The sequence below is a fragment of the Apus apus genome, chromosome 12 (genome assembly GCF_020740795.1).
Source record: "Apus apus isolate bApuApu2 chromosome 12, bApuApu2.pri.cur, whole genome shotgun sequence".
Taxonomy (NCBI): Eukaryota; Metazoa; Chordata; class Aves; order Apodiformes; family Apodidae; genus Apus; species Apus apus.
Genome location: NC_067293.1, coordinates 2,193,955 through 2,216,508, shown reverse-complemented (window position 1 = coordinate 2,216,508; position 22,554 = coordinate 2,193,955). Strand labels below are relative to the sequence as shown.

At 43.5% G+C, this 22,554-nt stretch overlaps 1 protein-coding gene across 4 annotated transcripts; it reads left to right on the top strand.

Moving 5' to 3' along the window:
* The first annotated feature begins 10,049 nt into the window (after window positions 1–10,049).
* Window positions 10,050–21,485, top strand: ADGRG4 (adhesion G protein-coupled receptor G4). Of its 4 annotated transcripts, none has more exons than XM_051630154.1 (12): window positions 10,050–10,116; window positions 10,580–10,745; window positions 10,860–11,009; window positions 11,826–11,948; window positions 14,079–14,124; window positions 14,967–15,070; window positions 16,423–16,544; window positions 17,378–17,646; window positions 17,824–17,917; window positions 19,374–19,663; window positions 20,132–20,233; window positions 21,201–21,485. In XM_051630154.1, the coding sequence occupies exons 1-12, from the start codon at window positions 10,106–10,108 to the stop codon at window positions 21,326–21,328; spliced, it is 1,605 nt and encodes a 534-aa protein (XP_051486114.1). In that variant the 5' UTR covers window positions 10,050–10,105; the 3' UTR covers window positions 21,329–21,485. The 4 variants fall into 4 exon arrangements, with proteins under 4 accessions (XP_051486114.1, XP_051486113.1, XP_051486117.1 ...); XM_051630153.1 differs by having other exon boundaries at window positions 10,051–10,454; XM_051630157.1 differs by lacking the exon at window positions 10,050–10,116 and having other exon boundaries at window positions 10,345–10,745.
* Window positions 21,486–22,554: the final 1,069 nt, after the last annotated feature.

Here is a 22,554-nt window from a genome sequence, read left to right as displayed (position 1 = left end):
GTGCATATCAGAAACAGCTGTGCCAAAGTGCTGCTGTGGAAAGTGACAGTGCAATGATAACATCATGACTCTGTTACTTAGGCTTTATATCAATTACCAGCTGCAAGGTTTGTTCCTTGTGTTTGTGTGAGTTGTTTACAGACCTGTACAGTTCTTGGTTCACCGTGGCAGTCATGCAGTTGTGCTGGGAAGCTGGGCAGCCTGCTTTGTTTTGAAAATCTTACCTTACTTTTTGGAAAGCCAGGGCTCATTTAGGTAAAGTGAGTGAAACTTTCCATATGAATGTAGCAGGAAGCAGCCTCGAGGGGGTGTCAGGACTTTCTGTGAGTGATAGAATTATTAGAGCAGTTGCTCTGGCTTTGCTTGGTACCAAGAGTAAAGTTATTGTTCTGCCTTTTCGCTTTTCCCGGAGTTCTTGAAGCTGATCCTTCACTTTTCCAGCTCAGCTGGGCCTCTGCTGAAAGTGTAGAAGTAAAAGTGTATGTTCTCATCCTCTCACTGACTCACTGTCTTTATCTCTTCCTCCCCCTGCCTCACCCACACACTGATTTCTGATTTTCTTCTTAATTTTAAGTAATCTGTGAGAGGGGACAAATAGAAAGGATCTGAAAATGACTGCTAATAATACAGAAATGTATTTATTACAGTCCTTTTATTGGTTGGTCTAATTTTTGCTGCTCTTCTACTGGAAACCATACATATTTACAGGATGCCAAATAAACCATGTATTAAATTACCAAATCAAAATCCTTGACTAGGACTTTTAAAATGTCAGTGGCACAGTATTTTTCTATCTTCAGATCTCAGCTGTCATCACTCCTTAGCCCTCACTTCGTGAATGGAATTACATACATATTAATTAATACAAATGAAGTTAGAGGATGCAGGTGGCTCGTCCCACACCTGCCTGCTGGTAATGATCCTTGACATGTGAGAATAAGCAGATTTATTTATTTTTTTCTTCAGTTGGTAATGAGAAAGAAATAAATTAAAATCTGTGAAGTTGTAATTATGCTTAATTTGTCAGGAGGTGAAAATGCTATTGTGAGTGACATTCCTGATTAGAAAGGGTTTGGATTTTATTTGGCCATTTCTCTATTATGGTTTCTTCTTCCCTAGCAGAATTTTCTGTTTCATCCTGGCTGACATGGGGTGATATCATCCATCAGCCCTGAGGCAATGGGTTTTGAAACATTAGCTGGTAACAGAGTGGGCCTGGAATGACCCAGCTATATGCAGATTCCTCCTATCTGGAGAGGATCTGCAGCACTGTAACAGTCAGGAAGACAAGTTAACCCCTAGGTGTACAAACAGCTTGGTTTATGGCTTGATAAACCACAGTCTAATACCATGTCTGTATTGCTGCAAGGAAAGAAAAACTCATTTATTCCAGTGAAGGGGCATGTCTGCACAGCATTGGCCCTTCTGCCTTCTCCTCACACTTCCTCTATGACAGCCCCTCTTAAAAAAGGCTACTAAAAAGATTGTTTTTTCTATCAGCTTGAATCCAGGGACTGATTATCTGTAGCATCACAGTGGGGCTCCCAGAACCCGTCTCTGCAGCTTCACACCACAGGAAGGCACACAGGTCTCACCAGATGCTTAAGCTCTGGGATTAAAGTCACCAGGGATGCTGGAATATCCACCTCTTTGCAGCACCGGGGTCAGGTACTCCAGGGTTTGCTCCTTGTATTCTCTCAGTAGCATGTGTTGTGAGGATGGGGAGGACTTGGTGTGCAAAGGTGCTGGAGGAAAAAGCACATCCCCTTAGCTTCAGGTCCTTCTGTTTACTTCAGAGGAGTTGTTTTTCTTTGTTTCTAGGGTTTTGCTTTTAATTTAGTAGATACTTCTGGCTTCTTCTTTTCTGCATATTCACGTGTGCGTCAAACAGTGGTAGTGGCTGTTGGTAGGAGGTCTGTGTATTCTAGGTTTGTCTTGCAACTGGATGATCTAAGGCTGGAGATCATTTCCAAATAACAAATCAGCAAATACCCATTATGTCAGGTTGTGTTGCTGACCTGTGCAGGCAACAGATTTGAAATGGCAAGGTGGCATCTTGGTCCAGGACTTGCTAGTGTTTTAGTGGAAGAGTAAAGCAGAGTGAATTAGTCCTCTTTTTTCCCAACAGTTTAGTACTATCTCAGAAGCAAAAGGCCTGAGTAAAGAGGAGAGATGTCCAAATGAAAATCTAAGATTCATCAAGCACCATGGGAAAAGCAGGGTTGCATTTTAACAGCTTTCTGGGAGCAGCAGGGACTGTGCTACAAAGAGCACTGCTCTGCCAAAGCAGGTTGCTGGGCACTTTGATCTTTGGAACAGCCCCTGCATCTTTCCTCCTGACTCAGCTCTCCTCCAGTTCTGAGTGTGTTGCCTTTGCTGAGGATACTGCAGGGGCTGAAACTGCTGCTCCCTGGACCATGAGGTGACACCCAAACACAGACTGGCACCTCTGAGGAGCATTTGGAGGCTGAAGGTCTGAGCTGAAGACTGAAGAGTCCGAGCTTAGTCTGCAAGAGCCAATCTTGGAGAGATAACTCAGAGCTTTACACAAGCTCTCTTACAAGAGCTTTCTACTCCTCCTGTTCATGAAGTTGGAACTCAAAAATTGCTCCAGTTTTACTGTGCTGAGCACACAGCCTGTGGCTTGGTGCAATGGGTAAAATAGCTTCTTGATCAAGGAAGCAGAAGCTTGTGTACTGTAGCGTGCCTGTTCAGAAGGGACTTTTGACTTCAGCTGTCCTTTCAACTTCACAAAGTAATTTGAAGCTATTGAGGATAAAAATAGGAGGCTTCAATTTGTTAACAGCCCCTGTTCCTGCTATTGTCCATGGATGTATTGCCATCATTTTGAAGAGGTCGGAGATGGGCTGCTGGATTTCAAGCATGGGTGGTCTTCTTACCTTGGACTACGGTAGAGAAAACAATGTTTTATGAAGCGTGGCCCCATCCTCCTTATTTCCCACCACACTCCTTATTCATAGACATTTGGCTTTGTATTCATATGTTAAGTTTACTTCTCTTAGTCAGAGCTAGAATGTCAAGTCTCTGGCATTCATGTGAGTGAAAAAAACAACCTACAAATTACCAGCATAGGAAGGAGATGGTTCCTAAAATGTTGTGATCCTACTTTTCTTTCCTCCCCGAGGCCTGTAATGTTATACGGTGATTTAGTTCATTGCAGTTTTCTGTACCACATGTGACAAACATCACCCTTTTTGTCCCTGTCTGCCTGGTGATGTGGCAGATTGCATGTGAAATGCAAACATCATATCTGGTTTGACAAGGTGATTCACTTCAAGGAAAATTGGCTACAAATGAATTCTCAGAATTCTTTACTTTGAAAACAACAGGCAGGATGACTGGCATTTCAATGGGAATCCTCATGCCAGGTTATCATTAAACCAGAGACCATGAGTATCAATGTTCATCCCACGTGCATTGCCGCATGTTAACCCATTAGCATTCAGGGTTTGGCAGATGTCTTCTCCTGAAGACTGGCACAGTTTACATGAGCAAGAAGGGAACACAGAGAACTGCTCTTCAAAACAAGGAATGAGAAAGGATAATCTTGCATCAGCTCTGGTGTTCCTTGTGATCTGAACTCTGCAAATCCTGTTTTCTCCCTTGTTACACTGTAGTTTCCTCTGGAGAAATTAAAAAAACCCACATGCAGGTGTATTTTCCCCTTTGACTTCACCCTGCAGAGGCCTGGGGACCACCAGCAGCCCGTTGTCACTCTGACCTTTGCTGAAGGACTCCCACCCCCCTCTTACCTGGACTGTGCTTTTCATTACACTCTGCCATTGTGGATTTTAGGCCTTTTCGTGTTCTTTTCAGCAGGCTCAAGTGAATCATGGTCAACAGGGGCTCCTGCACTGCCTCCATCACCTCCAGCCAGCAGCACCAACGGCACCATTCCCAGTAAGTGCTAATTGAGGCCATTTTAAATGCTGCCATGACCAGCACTGACACCAACTGATGTCACACACGTGACAATTTAAGACTTGGTCACATGTTTAAGCTATTGCTGCTTAGCAAAGTGTTTTATGTCAGCAGATCCTCCTGTCTCTTCCTGTGTCACAGAATCACAGAGTGGTCGGGGTTGGAAGGGACCTCAAAAGATCATCCAGTCCAACCCACCTGCCAGAGCAGGATCAGCTAGATTAGGTTACACAGGAACGTGTCCAGGTGGGTTTGGAATGTCTCCAGAGAAGGAGACTCCACAACCTCTCTGGGCAGCCTGTCCCAAGGCTCTGTCACCCTCATAGTGAAAAAATTTTTCCTTATGTTTACATGGAACCTCCTATGCTCCAGCTTGCACCCATTGCCCCTTGGCTTGTCATTGGACATTTTTAGCAGGCAGTAAAAGCCAAGTCAGTGCACCCCCAGGTATGAAGCACAGCTTGTCTGTTAAGCTGTGATAACCTGATGATGTCTTTGGACCCTTAGGCTCTTTAATAACATTTCTAGCAATGCAGCAGGTCATCTGGGACTTGGGCACTTGGAGTGTGGGGTTTCCCAAAGAGCCTCAGGGACTGTGTGTCACGGAGGAGAGGAGGACTTAAGGTTGCTTTAAGAATCACCATCAAAGATACTAGAAAAAGTGTTTTTAATACAAATTTGTAAAAGTCCAATTTAGTAGAGTTGGGTGGCAAGGTTCACTCTGTTACTTACCATGTGGAAGGAACATGTAAAGGTTGGAATCAAGTTGGAGAGATTTCCACGGGTATTGGGAGAAATGCCATCGCCGTGCAGCCCAGGGGGAGGTGGTCTGCACCCCCACACCCTGGGAGTGGGAAACACAACTGGGGTTGAAAGGAGGGGTCACGAGATGGGGAGGGGTGCAGGCACCTTCTGTGCAAGCTACAGGATGCATCTCACTTATGTTCTCTTCTTACAGTTGCCTTCTTTAATATTCACATGAACTTTTCTCTTTCCTACACAACTGAGAGAGCTCCTGATTACTATGATGCAAAGAAGCTTCTTAAAAACTGGGTGAGCAGCTTTCTTTTCTCATTCCATGTATTTCTAGCAGGTATCTGATGGTGAGGACAGGTGGTGCAGTACACAAATTTAGGGGACAACACAGGAATTAATACCCATGTAACAGTACTGTGGCATTTCATGTTATCCAGTGCATTTTTAACAGGATAAAATTAAACTCAGAAGGAAAGGGAAAGTGCTGACGTTTTGTAAAATCCTTCAGCCATTTTCATCAGGGTTTAGATCTTTTACGGCAATTTTAAATTTACAAGCAAGTCTAGATGATGTATTGATAAATCAAGTTAATTGGAATGTTGCTGTTTTCTTTCCAGTTTAGTGTTGTATTTACTGGAGAAGAATTTGTTGTGACAAACTTTAAAGTCAGGTAAGGCTCTGGCTGTGTAATGCTGTCACCTTCACCCTCTGTCCTTTGAGTGAAGCTGCAGCCAGGTTCCAAATTTCCATTTCACAACTGGCCTGTCCTGTGACAAGGGTGTAATATACATATATTTATTATATTATATTATATTATATTATATTATATTATATTATATTATATTATTTATTTGTATGCTTACTATGAAGTAATTATTCTGCTCTCTTTTGCTTGCAGACGTACTTATCCACAAGGGAGTGTCTATAAGAGGGCTCATGTATGTAATTTGTTATTTTATTCTTTAAAAAACTACTTTTTCTGATCTCTGCATAGAGGATATAGTAGTTGCATGGTGTAAGTGCTGATAACTATTATGTTTTGTTGAACTTATTGAACACTGGCCATCAATCTGGTAGATGCACCCCATGGAAACAGCTGGGCTGGAGAGCTCCTGTGTGTCCATAGATATCGGTTAAATTGTGTGAAGACAAGGGAATTCTGGATGTGCCCAGCCCTCCCTGCAGGCCTTCTGCTTTGCAGTGGCCTTCTGGTGAGCACACTCATTGACCAGTGGTGGATACAGATCAGCTCTGCTCTCTGCATGAGGCAGCATCAGTGCACAGTCAGGTTCTGTTTTATCCTGAGGTACCTCTAGAAGTTCTGTGAAACAAAAGCTGCTCTAGGCTCAGGTCCCAATAACATTTAAAGCCATAGGATCTATTTTAATGAGCGCATTTTAATGAGCTTCTGCTGTTTGCTTTTCTTAAAAATCCAACTTGTGCCAGCTGATTCTGACCGTCTTCTAACTTTTTGTGTCCTTCTGTGCAAACTTGAAGAGGAGGGTAAAGCAGATGGCACAAAGGTAAGAGCCATGCTTATGAACTGGGTTTCCACAGTTGATTTCATTTTTAGGGTGAGGAGGACTTATACCCCTCCTTGGCTGGTTTAGTTTCAGAGTAACTGTCGAACCTTTAGTTGTATAAAACAGAAAAGCACAAGTGGAGTCAGAACCCCAGTAATGTATGAGTTGGGGAAATGTACTTGAGCATTTAAGGTTTCCCTCTCACACCCCATATCTTGGGAGGCTCAAAGTGCTTCCATGGCAAGCTGGAAGGTTTGTGCTGCACTGTGGGAGCTGCCTGTGAGCAGTGTCCTTCCCTGGGGCCAGAGCAGTGAGTGGACTGTGCCCAGGAAGGCTCCTGGGATGAACATATTAATGTACATAAGAAGTGGCATTTGGTGACATTTGCCATGGGACTGTGCTTAGGGTGAACAAAAAAAATATATATATATAAAATCCAATTCAATATAATTTTCTGGGTTACTCCTTTTGTAGCCACTTGTAATTGTGAAATGTTACTAATATAGTAGTCTTGGTTGTGTATTGTGTTTGTAGCTACGTCTGTAAGGCCATTGTAAAGGCCACATCACACAAGACACAAGAAGTGCTGAGTCTCAAGATCAAACACTTGCTGAATGGCACTTACAGAGAGGGACCATTATCCTTGCATGTGAAACCTGAAGATGTGGCTGTCAAGCCAATAGGTAACACATCATTAATACCTCATGGGAAATCACATGCTTTGTAATTCTGGCTGCAAGTGTTTAATCACATTTAAATTTAATGGAGAGGTTAGGCCAGAAAGCATCCTTACAACTAGCCAGACTGACCTCATCTGATGCACAAGCTGTACAACATCATGCAGTGACTCCAAGATCAAAAACTTAGATTCCAGACAAATGGAGTTAAGCTAAAATTTGAATCCTGGTGCCAAGGGAAGTCTGAGCACCTTTGCAATGAGGGAAGGTCAAGCTGATGCAACTGCAAAGCCAGGAGCTCCTGCTCACAGCCAGTGCCCCAGGGTCCCCCAACACAAGAAGGACATGGAGCTGTTGGAGCAAGTCCAGAGGAGGCCACAGAGGTGATCCAAGGGCTGGAGCAGCTCTGCTCTGGAGACAGGCTGAGAGAGTTGGAGTGTTCAGCCTGGAGAAGAGAAGGCTCCAGCAAGACCTTGGAGCACCTTCCAGTACATTAAGGGGACCTTAAAAGCTGGGAAGGTACTTTTCACTAGGGCTTGGAGTGATAGGACAAAGGGTAAGGGTTTCAAATTGAAAAAGGGTGGATTTAGATGAGATACCAGGAAGAGGGTGGTGAGACACTGGCCCAGGTTTTCTAGAAAAGCTGTGGATGTCCCATCCTTGAAAGTCTTCAAGGGCAGGTTGGATGGGGCTTGGAGCAACCTGGTCTAGTGGGAGGTGTCCCTGCCCGTGCAGGGGAGTTGGATCTAGATGATCTTTAAAGTCCCCTTACAATACAGCAGGAAGCCAGAGAGAGCAGCCAACAGACTGTACCTGATACCAAAGCCTTACAAAAGATCAGCTGCAGACAATAAAACTACAAGCCTGGAGGAAAGATGTTGATGGGATAATGAGGGGCAGTGTGAAAGCACCATCAGAGAGATGAGAGCAGCCTGCAAGATGTACTGTCATTGAATGTGGTTTGTGATACTGGGAGACTGATGCTTTACCTTCAAGAGAAGAAGGTCAGAGAACAGGTGAAATATTTAAACAGAATGCTTTCTTGCAGCCAGTGAACTTGTAAAATACTCATATCCAGTCTGCAAATTACAGCCAAGTCCCATCAGGAAAGGAGGTTCAGAGAACAGCTGGGTCCTGGGGTGTCAGGGAGGTTCTTCTTTTTAACTATTACATCTTTTTTCAAAGAGCTTTTATGCATTTCATCCTCAGTGCTAATGGATTGTCCAGAGAGCTTTTCACAGACGAATTACAAGGGCAATTATTCCTGGCCACTAACAAGTCCAGCTACCAAAGTGGAGATCAGCTGCAGGAAAAACCCTCAGCAGTCTGCTCAAAGGAGCTGGTGAGTGATGAGATCATCTCCTTTATCTCCTTTTGGTTCTTACATGGGAAACAGGAGGGATCACCAGGCATTGGGTGAGGGGAACCAGGTGGTGGCCTGTCCTGGCACACAGCAGGACCATGGCAAGGAAGATACAGAGGATACAGGGCCAGGCCAGCACAGGCTGCAGGGAAAGGGAGTGTGGAGGCCAGCACAGGAGGAACTCACCTTTCTGCTTGAGCAGGGAGGGGAAACAGATACACTGCAGCCTTTTGTGCCACCCATTCCCTGCTTTCTGCCCTCCAGTACCTCTCCATGCATTTCAAATTGCTCTGGCATTTGGGCTGTGCTCCCACTCTGCTCAGAGAGTGCTCAGTCAGATCTGACTTGCACGTCAGTGCTCAAAATTTGGTTTATTAATTAGTTTCTTAGCTACCTGTATGAGTAATATGAGGAACATAAATGATTTCTTTTTTTTTCTTGTAACAACGTGCACCATTTCCATATTTCAGTGCAATTAATATTGAACGTGAGCAAGCTTTGTGGAAGAAACCAAATATGACTGCATGCAAATTACTGGAAGAACTTCCAAATAATATTTTAGACCTCCATGATATCACAATAACAGAAGGTAAGGCACCAGCTGCTTCTGTGACACAGTGAATCAAAGCAAAAAGAGTTACACTCAGATAATGCTTATGTTGGACATCAGAAGAAGTGAAGCAATTAGGTTATTTTATGTGCATCCTACTCTTAAAGTAATCTTAAAGTAATCTTAAAGTGTTTTTAATGTAGATTAATTTTGCAGGTGCTTCAAAATTTTTTAGCTACCACTTTGAAGACTTAAATGCTAAACTTAGATTTAGGAAGAAACTAACCAGTGTTTAAAGTGTCAGGTTTTGCCTGTCTCCACTCTCTCCATTACCACATCAAAACAGTTGATAATGTTCTGTAGATCTTGTACAAAGCAGCACAAATTAGTGTATGGAACTGAAAAGTTTGTGCTGTAATTCATGTAAACTGTGACTGTTACCACCTGATGGTTTCTTTTTTTTAAACTTTACCCAACTGAATTGTTTGAATGGTGAACCAAAACAATTCCGTAGCTTATCCACCTACTCAGCAGCAAATAAAGAATTGATCACTGAAAGATCTCTGCAGTTGCACACGGTCTGTCTGACTCCTGGGGTGTAAAATTCTGCTTCTATAAACAAATCAGTGCAGGAAGATGAATGAATGGCAAATAGAGCTTTTCAGGATATGCCATTCAGAATTTGTTTGTGCTGCTAGACCAGCTCAGCAGCACTTGGGGAGAAGAGCAGATCTTGTGTAATTTTGATCCCACAAATACTTGTAAATGTCACCAAAGTTCAAACTAATATTACTCACGGATCATTTTTATAATCCAAAAGCAGACAATAATATTGTTATGAAAAGTACCTTGTTTTCTTCCTTTGAAATACAACCTGAGATGTCAAGATTTTGCTTGGAAGTTTTGGCCAGTTTCGTTTGCACGTCGAGAGCTTATTGACTTATTGAGTGGTAATTGTGTAGCAGGTCAGAAGCATCATGAGCAAAAGGAAGGAGGAGAAGCAGGTTAACTCCTTGCTTTAACATAGAGACACGTAGCTCTATAGCTAGACCTGAGCTGTGCCACATAAATCACCTGTACTTTCTTCTTTCCAGAGAATGCAGAAGATGTTGTGCAGCATATTTCATACCTCTTGCCAGATGCAGCACTGCATTTGGAAGAGTTAGAGATCATTGCAAGTAAAATTTCTGATATTGTAAGGCTGGCAGATCTGAGCATGATGCTTGCAGAGACTATATTGTCCATCCTAGACTATATTTTGCTGCAAAAAATAGAAGATCAGAACATCAAAAAAATGACAAATAGGTAAGTAAGATAACTTGCACAGGAGTGGCTTCCTAATTGAAAATGGCATTCTGGAGTAATTCATGCTTTATGTCTGTTAAAACATCACCACAAGGGTCAGCAGTGTCCATAGAAACCACAGCAGGTTTTACAAGTTCCTGCCTTCCAGATGGAATGGAGTATCTGACTGGGTGTGAATTTTCACTTGGGTCTTCCCAGAACCACCTCATGTTGACCCTGCAGGACAGTTCCACCTACCAGAGCTTTGGCTTAGACATGCTAACTCCACTGCTTGCCACCACCTGACCCTGTGCCAGACAACATCCTGTCTGCTCCAACATGGACCCCGTTCTGCTCTGGTGATTGCTCCCTCTGATCATAAATTAGAACACTTTTTAGCTGATTGTTTCCTGACTGCATATTATGAAGCCAGGAGAAAGTTACAAGAGATGTTTTGTTTTTCTTGCTGTTCCTCTTGGAAAAGTATCCTGAAGACAACTGAGGAGATGGGCTATAAGGTGACTTACACAGAAAGAAACACATCACTTGTCACCACCTCCTTGGTTTTGTTGGTGACTCGTCCAGATCCCAGCACGTTTGGAGGTCTGGCCTTTGGAGTTACCTCCTACAGCAGAGGTGGGGATCTCCAGGTGAGAGTGAAGAACAACTTTGGGCACCACTGAGCACACCAAGCAGCCCTGCTGCTCTTTTGTATGTTTAACCTGAGTTCATGCAGGTCTGAGCATGTCCTCTCTCTCCTGCAGGTCAACATTCAAGAAAACCCTTTCAGAAAGGCCTTGGCTTCTGTGTTTTTACCAAAATCACTGAAGAAATTCCTAGGGATTGAGCACTCTGACCCAGACAAGCATTCAAGGATCCAGTTTAAGTTCTTTGGCACTGCTTCACTCTTTGTGGTAACTACAACTCCAAACAAACACTGACACTGTTCTGAGTGTGTAGAAAAGAAAAACCCCCAACAGCATCATCTGTTTTGGGCCCATTTAGCATCAGGCTGATGGAGCCCTAAGAAATGTGCAGGGAAGATGCACCCAGGCAGCAAAACCTTCCCTCTAGGAATGATGCTCTGAGAGGTGTCTGCAGACCTGACACTTCTGTTCATGTTCTGTAGCTGATGTTAGTCCAGTACCACTCTTCTGTAGGAAGAGAGCACACACTCATCTTCTGATAGTGAGCTCTTGCTTAAGGAACTAAATATCATTAAAATAATTTCAAGATTTATCTCCCCATTAAAATAACATCAGCACTGATATGCAACATTCATATGTTCAAGTATTTGCTGTTTTCTTAATTCAGGGGTGGGGGTGAGTAATTAAAAAGGGAGACTTTTCTTCTGGCATGATGGAGCACGCAGTATGCTGAGCAAAGCTTCTCACACAGGAGAAGCCTTCACAGTTGTGTCTGCTGTCTAATGAGCTAAATAATGTGCAACTGGATGTGTTGATGTACAGAAATGATGATGCAGCTTTCTCAGTCCAGCTGATGCATCAGCTGCTTCAGCTGATGTGGAGACTGTCCCTGAAGTTGCAGCTCGCTACATTTTCTAATGAAGGAGCAAGTTGCTAAATTACCTCAGGCATCCCAGGGTGTTTGGCTGATCCCTCTTTCCAAGAAATACAAATTTTTAAAAATTGGAAGCACGGAAGAGCAGGATTGCTGGTAACTGAAATCACTTGGGATTTTTTGCATCTGAGCATTTTTTTCCACTGCAGGATGAGAGTTTAAAGGAGGAGAGGTTGAATACTTACGTTGTGAGTGCCAGCATTGAAAACACATCCGTTCAGAACCTCCGTGAGCCTGTGACTGTTACTCTGCAGCACATACACCAAAATGTGGTAGGTGTGTTCATCTTGTCAGGAGCTTGTTGAAGTAGAGCCCGTTTCCCTCACAATAAACTGGCAACAGGACAAATAGGCTTAAACATTTTGCTGCTTGATCTCTCCCTGATAAATCAACCAAAACATTGACAGACCACACGGATCTCGGTGTTTAGTTCCTGCAGGTTAGTAAAGCTTGTGTCTCCACTCCAAATCCATGCTTAGTAGCAAGGGATGTTTTCATTGCTTCCTTGTGTTGATCTGGCCAGGTTTTTAACAAGGAATTGTTTATTTGCTATAAAATGGCAAGTTTTGAGTTTGACTGAAATGATTTGCAGATGCTCTGAATTCAGAAAATTGTTTTAGTCACCAGAAGGGGTACATTTATTTAAAAAATCAAAACATTGCACAGATGTTTTCCATATTAATTTGCTTTGTTCTGTTTCAAAACAATGTTTCAAAACTAAAATCTATCTGAAGTTATTTTTGGTGGTCAAACTTGTTGCCTGTTTTCCACCTTAACATTTTTGTGTTGCAAGTATTTGTGGTCCAACATAAGATGGAGAAAGTCCAGAGGAGGCCAAAAAGATGATCCAAGGGCTGGAGCACCTCTCCTGTGAGGACAGGCTGAGGGAGATGGGGCCATTAAGCCTGGAGCAGAGAAGACCCTGGGGACACCTTAGAGCACCTCCCAGTGCCTGAAAGGGCTACAGGAAAGATGGGGAGGGACTTTTTACGGGGGCTTGTAGTGAGAGGACAAGGGGTAAGGGATTAAAACTGAAATAGGGGAGATTGAGGTTAGACATGAGGAGGAGATTCTTCCCTCTGAGGGGGGTGAGACCCTGGCCCAGGTTGCCCAGGGAAGCTGTGGCTGCCTCATCCCTGGAAGTGTTCAAGGCCAGGTTGGATGGGGCTTGGAGCAGCCTGGGCTGGTGGGAGGTGTCCCTGCCCATGCAGGGGGGTTGGATCTAGATGATCTTTAAGGTCCCTTCCAACCCAAACCATTCTATGATGATGATGTTGCAAACCCAGGGCAGAACAGAATTATTCAATAAGATGAATCTGACGAAAGTTCAGGTTAATGAGAGCTTGAAAATGCTGCTTTTATGGCAATATGCTCTTTTTATTCAGTTCTAGTATATACCCAGACATTTCATCTAGATACCCCCTCTCTTCTGTCATTTTTACTCCACCAGGCCATCTGGCACCTCTCTGATTTTTTTCCTCGACCTTTTAAAAATATCCTAATTAAATATTTAATGAGATACCATCCTAACCTACATCTTTGGCTCTCTGCCTAGTTATATTTGACAGTCTACAGATCACATGTCCTAACAGCTGATCTGTTAGGGTGGCTTCCTGTGCTTTATTAAACTTGATTAATAATAAAAGAAAATGAATCTGTGCCTTGGGAGATTTTGCTGCAGCATTATAAGTAATAAACTAGAATGTACCCAAGGGAAAACATTGCATTGAATACCCATCTTAATCTGTTTGTTTGCAATATGGAGGCAGGTTTTATTTCCTCTTAGGTGTCTTCCTTGCCTGGTTTCAGAGACAGTGGAAACACTGGCGTTCTAAAGTAGAGGTGTTGGTTGGTTTTGTTTTGTTTTTTACTGTGTTAAATCTCAGGTTGTTATTTTATGTCTTAGTCACAGCTTTTGAATTTCCCCAGTAATTGGGGACGACATCTCAGATACCAGATGAAGCCCATGAGTTCAGACACAGGAATTGGTGTGAGCTGGAAAACTTGTCAGATTTTCTGCTGCCCTTAAAAGACAATAGGGGATACAGAAAGGCCGGGAAAACTGGGAAAATCACTGATTCCCAGGATTTCCCTTGGTGCAGGGGAAGGTGAAAATTGGGACCCCCTGCTGGTTTTCAGTGGCACGGATGAGATGGCTGATATCCCAGCTGGTTCCCCATGGCTAAGTGTCCAACTGTCTGAACTGCTGGCATCTCCAGTGAGCTGCAGCCCCCCTGCAGCCCCACCGTGCCAATCATCACAGAGATCAGTGGGTTTTCAGTACAGAGATCAAAGAAACCTGTTATAAACCCTGATGAGAGGCACGATGCACCATCTGCAAGTGCAGGCATTGCACAGACACACTGAATGAATGTCACAGCCTCCTTTCTCTCTGCCTGCAGGGTAATGCAGCAGTGCACTGTGTCTTTTGGGACTTTCAGAAGAACAGTAAGTGTTATTTACAGAGCTGCCAGGCTCTCTCTGTCACCAGCCTCACAGAGTCTTTGGCTCCTTGTCCCTGCAGCTTGAAACTCTGAGGCTGTCCTGTTGACTCTGTCTCGCTGGTCTCCACTGACATTGCTACCTCAATGTGTGTTACTCCTGGGGGAGACATATCTGGCATTGTACAATGGTGCATCTACATGGAGAAGACTTAGCCTAAGAAAAGTGCAGGAAGGCAGTGAAACATCAGATGTTTTCTCACAGTTACTTCAGGGAAGTCAGTGGGAGCTTTGCTGTGGTCAGGTCTTGAACATGGCTAAGCAGTCAACAGGCACAGCAAGAGCAGTGTGCTTTGGGGTAACTCAGAACATGAGGGAGAGGTTTTTTCCCTGCCATTATTAGTGTTAGAATATATATATATTTAAAATTAGAGCTTAGCATCTGAATCTGGCATAGGTGGCACATAAATAGGGTCATAAATTTAATCTTACCAGTGAAGATCTATCTTTTCCAATGCTACACTCTGCCTCAACAAATCCTCTACTCTGTAAATACTTTTTGCCTTCTGTGTTTCCATACGCCTTACCTTCCTGCTTTCTCTGTGTGCCTGCATGCAAATTACTCTTTAAATACTTCTTCATCCCACCAAAGGCTTTCATCCAAGTTTTGGGGTGCTCAGGCAACTGCAGAAGATGTGTTCCTGTGTGAAATCTCACTTGTGAGCTGCTAAATGACCCTGCAATCTGTACTAACTTGAGCTCAGATTCACACATTCTGCACACTGCAGAGCTATAAATGACTGAGCATGACTAACTCTGCTTAAAAATCCCTTTTTCTCTATTACACAGATGGACTGGGTGGATGGAATAGATCAGGGTGTGAAATGGAATATACAGAGATGAATTACACAATCTGTTTTTGTAACCATCTTACCCATTTTGGAGTCCTACTGGTAAGTACGTGTGAATTATCTCCAAAAAAGTCCTGTGGCACTAGACAAAGTCATCACTAGTTTTGAGGAGAGATGGGAGATTCATAGCTCTACAACCTGTTAACTGCAATTTTGCCAAGCTCAGTAATAACAAACAAAACAGTTACAACGATTTTTATGGTATAAAGTCTCCTAAATGTCAGTTTCTTCGAGGCAAATTCATTTTACAGGTGTAGTTTGTACTTCTTTGCAACTTAACTTAATCAACATGGATGGGTTCCTTGCTACGTTGGAAATGCTGTGTCAAATTCATTACCTGCCAGTGGCAACTAATGACATTGTATCTCTCAGAAAGTTGTAACTCCACCAGAAAGGGAACTTTAATGTAAATACCACCTTTATTTCTCTGTGATACAGAGAAAACTGCCCCTGAAAGTTGAATGTTAAAGGAATGAGGGGACTGCCTGAGAACGGGCTGCAACAAATGCAAAGTGTTGGCAAGTTCAAAGCAAATTGAGGAGATTAAAGTTGTCTAATCCCAGTAGGATACACCCTGCAGGCCACGGAAAGGCCATCCCGTTGCCATCGGGTGCTGCCCACCTGCCTCTAGAGGCCAGCATTGCCCTGTGCTGAGACAGGCACGGAAATCCTCCCTGCTGGGAAAAACGGAACTTCTCCAGGAAGGAACCGAGATGTTACATATTCCAGGCACCTTGCTGAAGTGTCCATTCAAACAAAGGGAATTCAGTCTGATTTGAAGATCACGTTTTTTCTGCCCTGCCACTGTGGTCATCAGCACGAGGGGAGTATTTCACAGCACCACTGATGGCACATCAGAGATGGAGGTTACTAGACTGAGGTTCAAAGTTCCATCAGATAGAAGAAAAACTGTGGCTGGGAACAACAAAATCCTCTCCATGTCAGTCCTGGCAGCAGCTGTGGAGGGGCAGGGCCCAGCCCCCCGGCTGGTTTTCACAGAGGGATGTTCTCTGGACATGGAGGAGCCTCCCACACTCCAAGACATTTAGCAGGTTTGTGCAGTTCCAAGCGTGGCAAGCTGCACTGAAACACACTAGAGTTTCTCCTCCAAAGCAAGTTCCCAGCTGAATAATTTTGTCAAGATCCTGTAATCCTTGTTGGATTCACAAGTTGAAATTCACAGCTTATTACTGGATAATTTAAATACTGCGTATTTTTACTAGTTTGGATATTCTGTAGGACTGTACAATAAGAAGCACATAAAAATGTTAATGGAAACCCTCCAAAAGTAGCAGGAAGCAGAACAGAAATGGATTTATCCATGTGAAAATGTGGAAAGCCAATTTCTGTATCTGTTTTGGCAAACAACTGTGATTCTTTCTCTTGTAACACAGGACTTATCCCGGACGGAGACAGATGCCTCCCAGGATCGTGCTTTAACTCTGCTAAGCTATGCAGGATGTGGAGCTTCTTCCCTTTTCTTGGGTATAACACTGGTGACATATCTAGCCCTTGAGTAAGTCTGATCTTTCTTCTTACATGGCTTTTAACCTTTTAGCCATAATGAACTTGCAGTAACTATCAGAATATTTGGCAGTATTTGATGCTGTGATGTACAGGAGGGAAGATTGAGAGCTGCCAGTAGCAATATTGCTTTATTTTGACTTGGGACTGTGGTCACAGGTGCTAAAATACTCCTGCTTCCATACCAGAACTAGTCTGAGCTGTTCAGCAACTTCTGTGTTCCTAAACTTCTGCCATTTCCAACATTTACCCATGGGCATAGGTAAGATACTATGTCAAGAACCTGGAGTACTCCCTGTACATACACTGGATGATCCCAGCAGTCTGGGGTGTTCCCTGTACACAGGCTGTACCTGGGATGGTGTCAACAGTAAAACAGGGAAACGTTTCTCCTCTCTTGCTCTTGGTCTTGTCTTTCTAACCCACCTTTCGGATAGGTTTTGTTCTGTACTGGATGTGCCTGAAGTTCCTGGTATGCTTGGGCCTTAGGCTTAGGTAACTGTGGGTGCTTTCATAATCCAGTCATTTTGCAATAACAGTAATATTTAATGCAGTAGTACAAAGATGATGTTAAGGCTGTCCCTCCTCCACCAGGTGTAACAATCCTAGCAGGTCTGCAGGTGTAGAGAAGCTCTGCTTTTTCAGGCTGGGAGATCTGCTTCAAAAACACGAGTGATGTGATAAAAACCACTAATGTAGATAAAACTTACACAAAAAAACAATTTCTAAAAATGATGATACAGAACTGGTGCTGCTTGGCACTAGTGACTGCACCCAGCTCAACTCGTGCAGGCATCACCTCCTGGACTGTCCCCTTCCTTTTAGAAAGCTGCGAAGAGACAACCCTTCAAAAATCCTGCTCAACCTTTGTGCCTCACTGCTGATGCTCAACATGCTCTTCCTCACCAATTCCTGGCTGTCCTCCTTCCACCAGCCAGGTCTCTGTGTCACCGTGGCTGTGCTCCTTCACTATTCCCTTCTTGCAGCTTTCACATGGATGTGCCTGGAGTCTGTTCACTTCTACTTGGCTCTTGTCAAAGTTTTCAACGTTTATGTCCCAAAGTACATCCTAAAATGCTGTCTTGCTGGCTGGGGTAAGTAAGGGGATTTTTTTTCTCCACTTCTGTACTTGTTAACTTCTCTAAGACAGGGGCATATTTGCAAAAGGAAGTCAGGACACTGAGCTGATAGACATCTGGTGAGCTGTATGGGTGGATTTCTTCTCCAGGCAGGTTGAGCTGAAGTTTTTTTTCCCTTGCCTTCCATTTTAGGAATTCCAGGTATTATAATTACTGTGGTGCTCGTTATAAATAAAGACTTCTATGGCAGTGGATCCCATTCTGAGAGCAACCCCTTCAGCAGTTTGTAAGTATAATGCTTCAAGTTTCTTTGATGGTCACCAAAGTATCAAGAATTAACCAGATACAAGGAATAATCAGAAGGCAACAACTTCACTTCTCTCTTGCTTTTGTCTTTCCTGCCCAATCTTAACTCTCTCCTGTTAGTGGTTCTGGTTCAGTGGATCATTCTGGATATATGGCTGCTACATGGAGCAACTCATCAGCGGACTGGGCTGGAGGACAGGGAGAGCTTCTGTCAGGCAACTCCAGTTTTACTTTCTGGAAAATCCCTTTCTTTACATGACATTAATTCAGCCTGAAGGGACATCTGTACATGCTCCTGAACATTCTAGATTTCTGGTAAAACGTAGAGACAAAATAATTTCTCTATTATTTTGTACATTTGCTTCTGCTCTTTAATGTCAGTTCACATCACTGTCTCTTCATAATTCCAAATTCTTTTATTTAAATCATCTCAACCTCCTGTCTTTTCCAGTGGGAAAACACTTTGTTCTTTCATCCCTCTTTAAAAGGGTTTTAGAGCCAAGAATGCCTCCAGTTTTTCACCTGCTTTATGTTTAGCACAATCTGATTACTTCTTGGTGAAGATTATCTGGAATGTTTGAATTCTATCCCATCAGGGAGGCAACACACACACCCATAACAGCTCAGGGGGAAAACCAGGGTTACCCATCTTTAGAAAAGAGGAAATAAAAAGTCACTAATTCAGGTCTGAGGAAAAGCTAAGCAGTGCTGACCTTGGTGCTATCCTAGTATTTAGACTCCTAATTAACTTGTATTTATCTCAGGTTCCCTAAGGCAGTGTGTCCTTGTGTCTGGAAATTATTAAGTTGTGAAACACTTGTCAGGTTTATCTGAAGAGAAGGCTCCAGGGAGACCTCATGGTGGCCTTCCAGTGCCTGAAGGGGCTACAGGAAAGCTGAGGAGGGACTTTTTACAAGGGCTTGTAGTGAGAGGACAAGGGGTAAGGACTTAAAACTGGAAGAAGAGAGATTTAGCTTGGACATTAGGATGGAATTCTTCACTGTGAGGGTGGTGAGACCCTGGCCCAGGTTGCCCAGAGAAGCTGTGGCTGCCCCATCCCTGGCAGTGTTGAAGGGCAGGTTGGATGGGGCTTGGAGCAACCTGGGCTGGTGGGAGGTGTCCCTGCCCGTGGAGGGGGGTTGGATCTAGAAGATCTTTAAGGTCCCTTCCAACCCATACCATCCTATGATTCTCTGATTCAATGAATTTGGCAGAATATTAAAATCTTAAAGTTACTGAATTTCTGTAACATCCATTAAAAAAGGCAAGTGGAGAGATTCTATGAATGTCCTCACTGGGGGGAAGTAATGGGTGTTAGGGAATGCTCCTTACTAGGTATCAGAGAACCACATGGGACAGTGATTTTGGAAACCAGGCTTCATTAGCTTCACTGCTCAAAAAGCTCCCCACTGAAAACACACTTCCCTTTCTTGCAGTTGCTGGATTGAGGAGAACATCGTGTTTTACATCTCCGTGGTGGCCTATGTCTTCTTAGTACTTCTGACCAACACAGCCATGTTCATCACTGTTCTCCTGCAAATCCACTCTGTGAAATCAAGGACACAAAAGAGATCTGGATTCTGGAAGCAGGGATTTCTCCAAGATGTCAAAAGTGCTTTCAGTTTGATGTTCCTTTTGGGCTTAACTTGGGGCTTTGTCTTTTTTGCCTGGGGAGCAGTGAGGATATTTTTCTTGTATCTCTTCAGCATTTTTAACACTTTGCAAGGTAATTTCTGAATGGAGCCCTGCTATGAATACAGCAGTTCAGGGCTGTGGAATAGAAATAAATTTGTAACATCATGTAATTCAAACAGGGGAGGAGGGGAGTGTTCACAGAATTGTGTTAGTGTGGAGCTGTTTTCGTAAGAAAGCTCCATTGCAGTGGGATGATGGTGCTGTTCAGATGGTATTACTGTGATAGATACACTGTTAAAGACACAAGTTGATGCCTTTGAAACACAGAGCCCAGTAAATGTATCTTTTCAGGATCTGGCACCATCCTTTTCATCTGTGACTTGCAGATCATTCTTGCACCAGATCTGCAGAAAGCTCTTCCCATTACATGATGCTGGGCCAGGGACCACTCCTCTGCCCAGACAGAACATACTGGTACCCCAGTGGCACATAAACATTTTAGAAAAGGGGCAGCAGGTTGGAGAAGTCATCTGAAAACCTGTGAATTTTTCTTCTTTAGGGTTCTTTATCTTTGTATTTCACTGCCTGATGAAGGAGGAAGTAGCGAAGCAGTGTCGAGTGCACTTCTGCTGGGGAAGATTTCATCTGAGTGATTATTCTGGTAAGCACTGAGGGGTTTTGTTTAGCTTGACTCATAAGGAGTTCTACATTTTAAAAAAAGGCTCTTCTCAACAGCCTTTCTGCACTTACCCTCTTCCATTAACTGCTTATATGATGTGACAAGGTGGCAACGTGCAGTAAAACCCATTTCTGGGATATTTCAGTTTGGTCTCTAACTCTGTTCTCACATTCCAGTCAGTGTCCCCTTGTAAGAGCTATGCTTCTGGTGGCCTTCCAGTCTTCATAAAGCCAAGATTCAGAAATTTTGGAGGATATTGGACATATTAGTAGCTATTTTTACAGTGCAGGAGCTGGGTCTTCTCAGCCTGGGAAGGAGGGAGGTGTAGTTGCTTTCTTTGGCTGTCTGAGGTGAGGGGTGGACAGAGAGAAGAGACAGGCTCTTCTCAGAAGTGCACAGCAAGAAGACAAGAGGAAATGGACACAAGTCACAGCTACAGAAATTTCTATTATTTATAAGGACCCTCTTCACAGTGGGGGTAATTAAATAGGGACAGTGGCCCAGAGAGGCAGTGGAGAGAGTCTCTCACCAGCTGGACAGGTGCCTGACCAACCTGATCCAACCCTGGGCAGGAGGTTGGAATGAAGACCTCCAAAGGTCCCTTCCAACCAAAATTCTGCAATCTACCAGCTCAGCAAGAAATAACAACAGGGTGTGGCTTATTCTGGGCTGCTCCAGTGATGTTGATTATTCAGAAATATATGGAAGAATTGCAGTACCTTTGTGTGCCTGTCTAAATTGCCCAAGAAGCAACCACAGACCTTTCTCCTCCCTGGTCTCTTGGAGTTTGACAAGTGACCCTAAGCACCAAACATTCCTGGCTGCTTTTGGATTTCTGTTATTTCCCAGAAGATGTTAAATCAGTGAGTTCTGCACAGACAGTTTTATTTTCCAACGATATTAAACCAAATCACGATAATGAACATTTTCCCCTAATTCTTTTCCATAGCTGAAGTTCATGACAACCCCAGTGCTGCACTTCCAGAAGGTGGGGAGACCAGACATCCTTGTTCACCACGAATCCTGCCCATGGATACAGGGCTGCACTCTCCACAGAAAGCAAGATTTTTTCATTGATACTGAATTTGTTTTCTCCTGGTTATGTAGTGATGATTCTCTTTGTGGCATGTAGAAATAAACACTGATCTCAGTACTTACTTTTAGTCTACAGTTATTGCTCTGAACTCAATTACAGAGCTAAAATAATCTGTAATTCCACTCTCTAGGCTTCCGTGGGGTGGCAGTACTGGCCACATAAGGATTGCATCCCCCTGTCTTTCCAAGATTAGCTCTCATGTTAAACAGACTGGAAACATTCTCTTCCTCATCATTAGCCCTTCTCAAAGTTTGTCCTCTTTTTTTTTCCTCTGTATACCCTCCTGCCACCCCCCTGCTCCCTTCTTCCTCTCGTTCTTATCCTCAGAACCTAATACCCCTCATACTGCTTTTCAAATCCTGTTTTTGAGCCTGTTGGCTGACTGTCTTAGGCATGGAGCTGTAGGTTCCTCAATCAGTGCCTTTCCTGACTTTTCTGAGATGACTTGGATACATTTACATGTTAAGAAATCAGATGTTTCTTTCAGTTGTGAGTTTTTATTTTCAGAGATGCTGGCACTGCTGACTTGGATTTTGATCTCTGAAGACATATAGCTGAGGTTTTAAAGAGGTTTTAAATGTTGGAGAATGTTGCCCAGTACCTTCCAATGGAATGTGGAAACAAGAACGACTGAAATTCCCACCTGTAATAACTATCCATGTGTAGGCTGCAGGTTTCAGATTACATCTCCTGGAAACAAAACAAAAACTCAGAACAATTGTAGATAAAATCCTACCATCTTTGGAGGTGGCACTGAAGAAGTTTGCCCTTTAGTAATACTTTGCTGTGATATAGCAGGAGGTAAATCCCATTTCATAACATCCCAGGAGAGACTTTCTTCTCCTGCTCCAGAGGGCTTTGCCTTCAGCAAATCATAGAATAATGGAATGGTTTGGGTTGGAAGGCACTTCAAAGACCATCCAGTCCCAACCCCCCTGCATGGACAGGGACATCTCTCACTAGACCAGGTTGCTCCAAGCCCCATCCAAGCTGGCCTTGAACACTCCCAGGGATGGGGCAGCCACAGCTTCCCTGGGCAACCTGGGCCAGTGTCTCACCACCCTCACAGTAAATAATTTCCTCCTAATGTCTCACCTAAATCTCTCTTCCAGTTTTAATCCATTACCCCCATCCAACCTCTACACACCCTTGTAAACAGTCCCTCCCCAGTATTCCTGTAGCCCCTTCAGTTTTGAATGCCTTTCTC

What these genes read in the sequence shown, in the direction of transcription:
- ADGRG4 (XM_051630157.1), top strand. Translation starts at nt 10,545, where the DNA reads ATGTTTTGTTTTTCTTGCTGTTCCTCTTGGAAAAGTATCCTGAAGACA. An exon ending in CCCATTTTGGAGTCCTACTG is followed by an intron (nt 15,071 to 16,422) that starts GTAAGTACGTGT and finishes CTTGTAACACAG; the next exon opens with GACTTATCCCGGACGGAGAC. An exon ending in TCATCTGAGTGATTATTCTG is followed by an intron (nt 20,234 to 21,200) that starts GTAAGCACTGAG and finishes TCTTTTCCATAG; the next exon opens with CTGAAGTTCATGACAACCCC.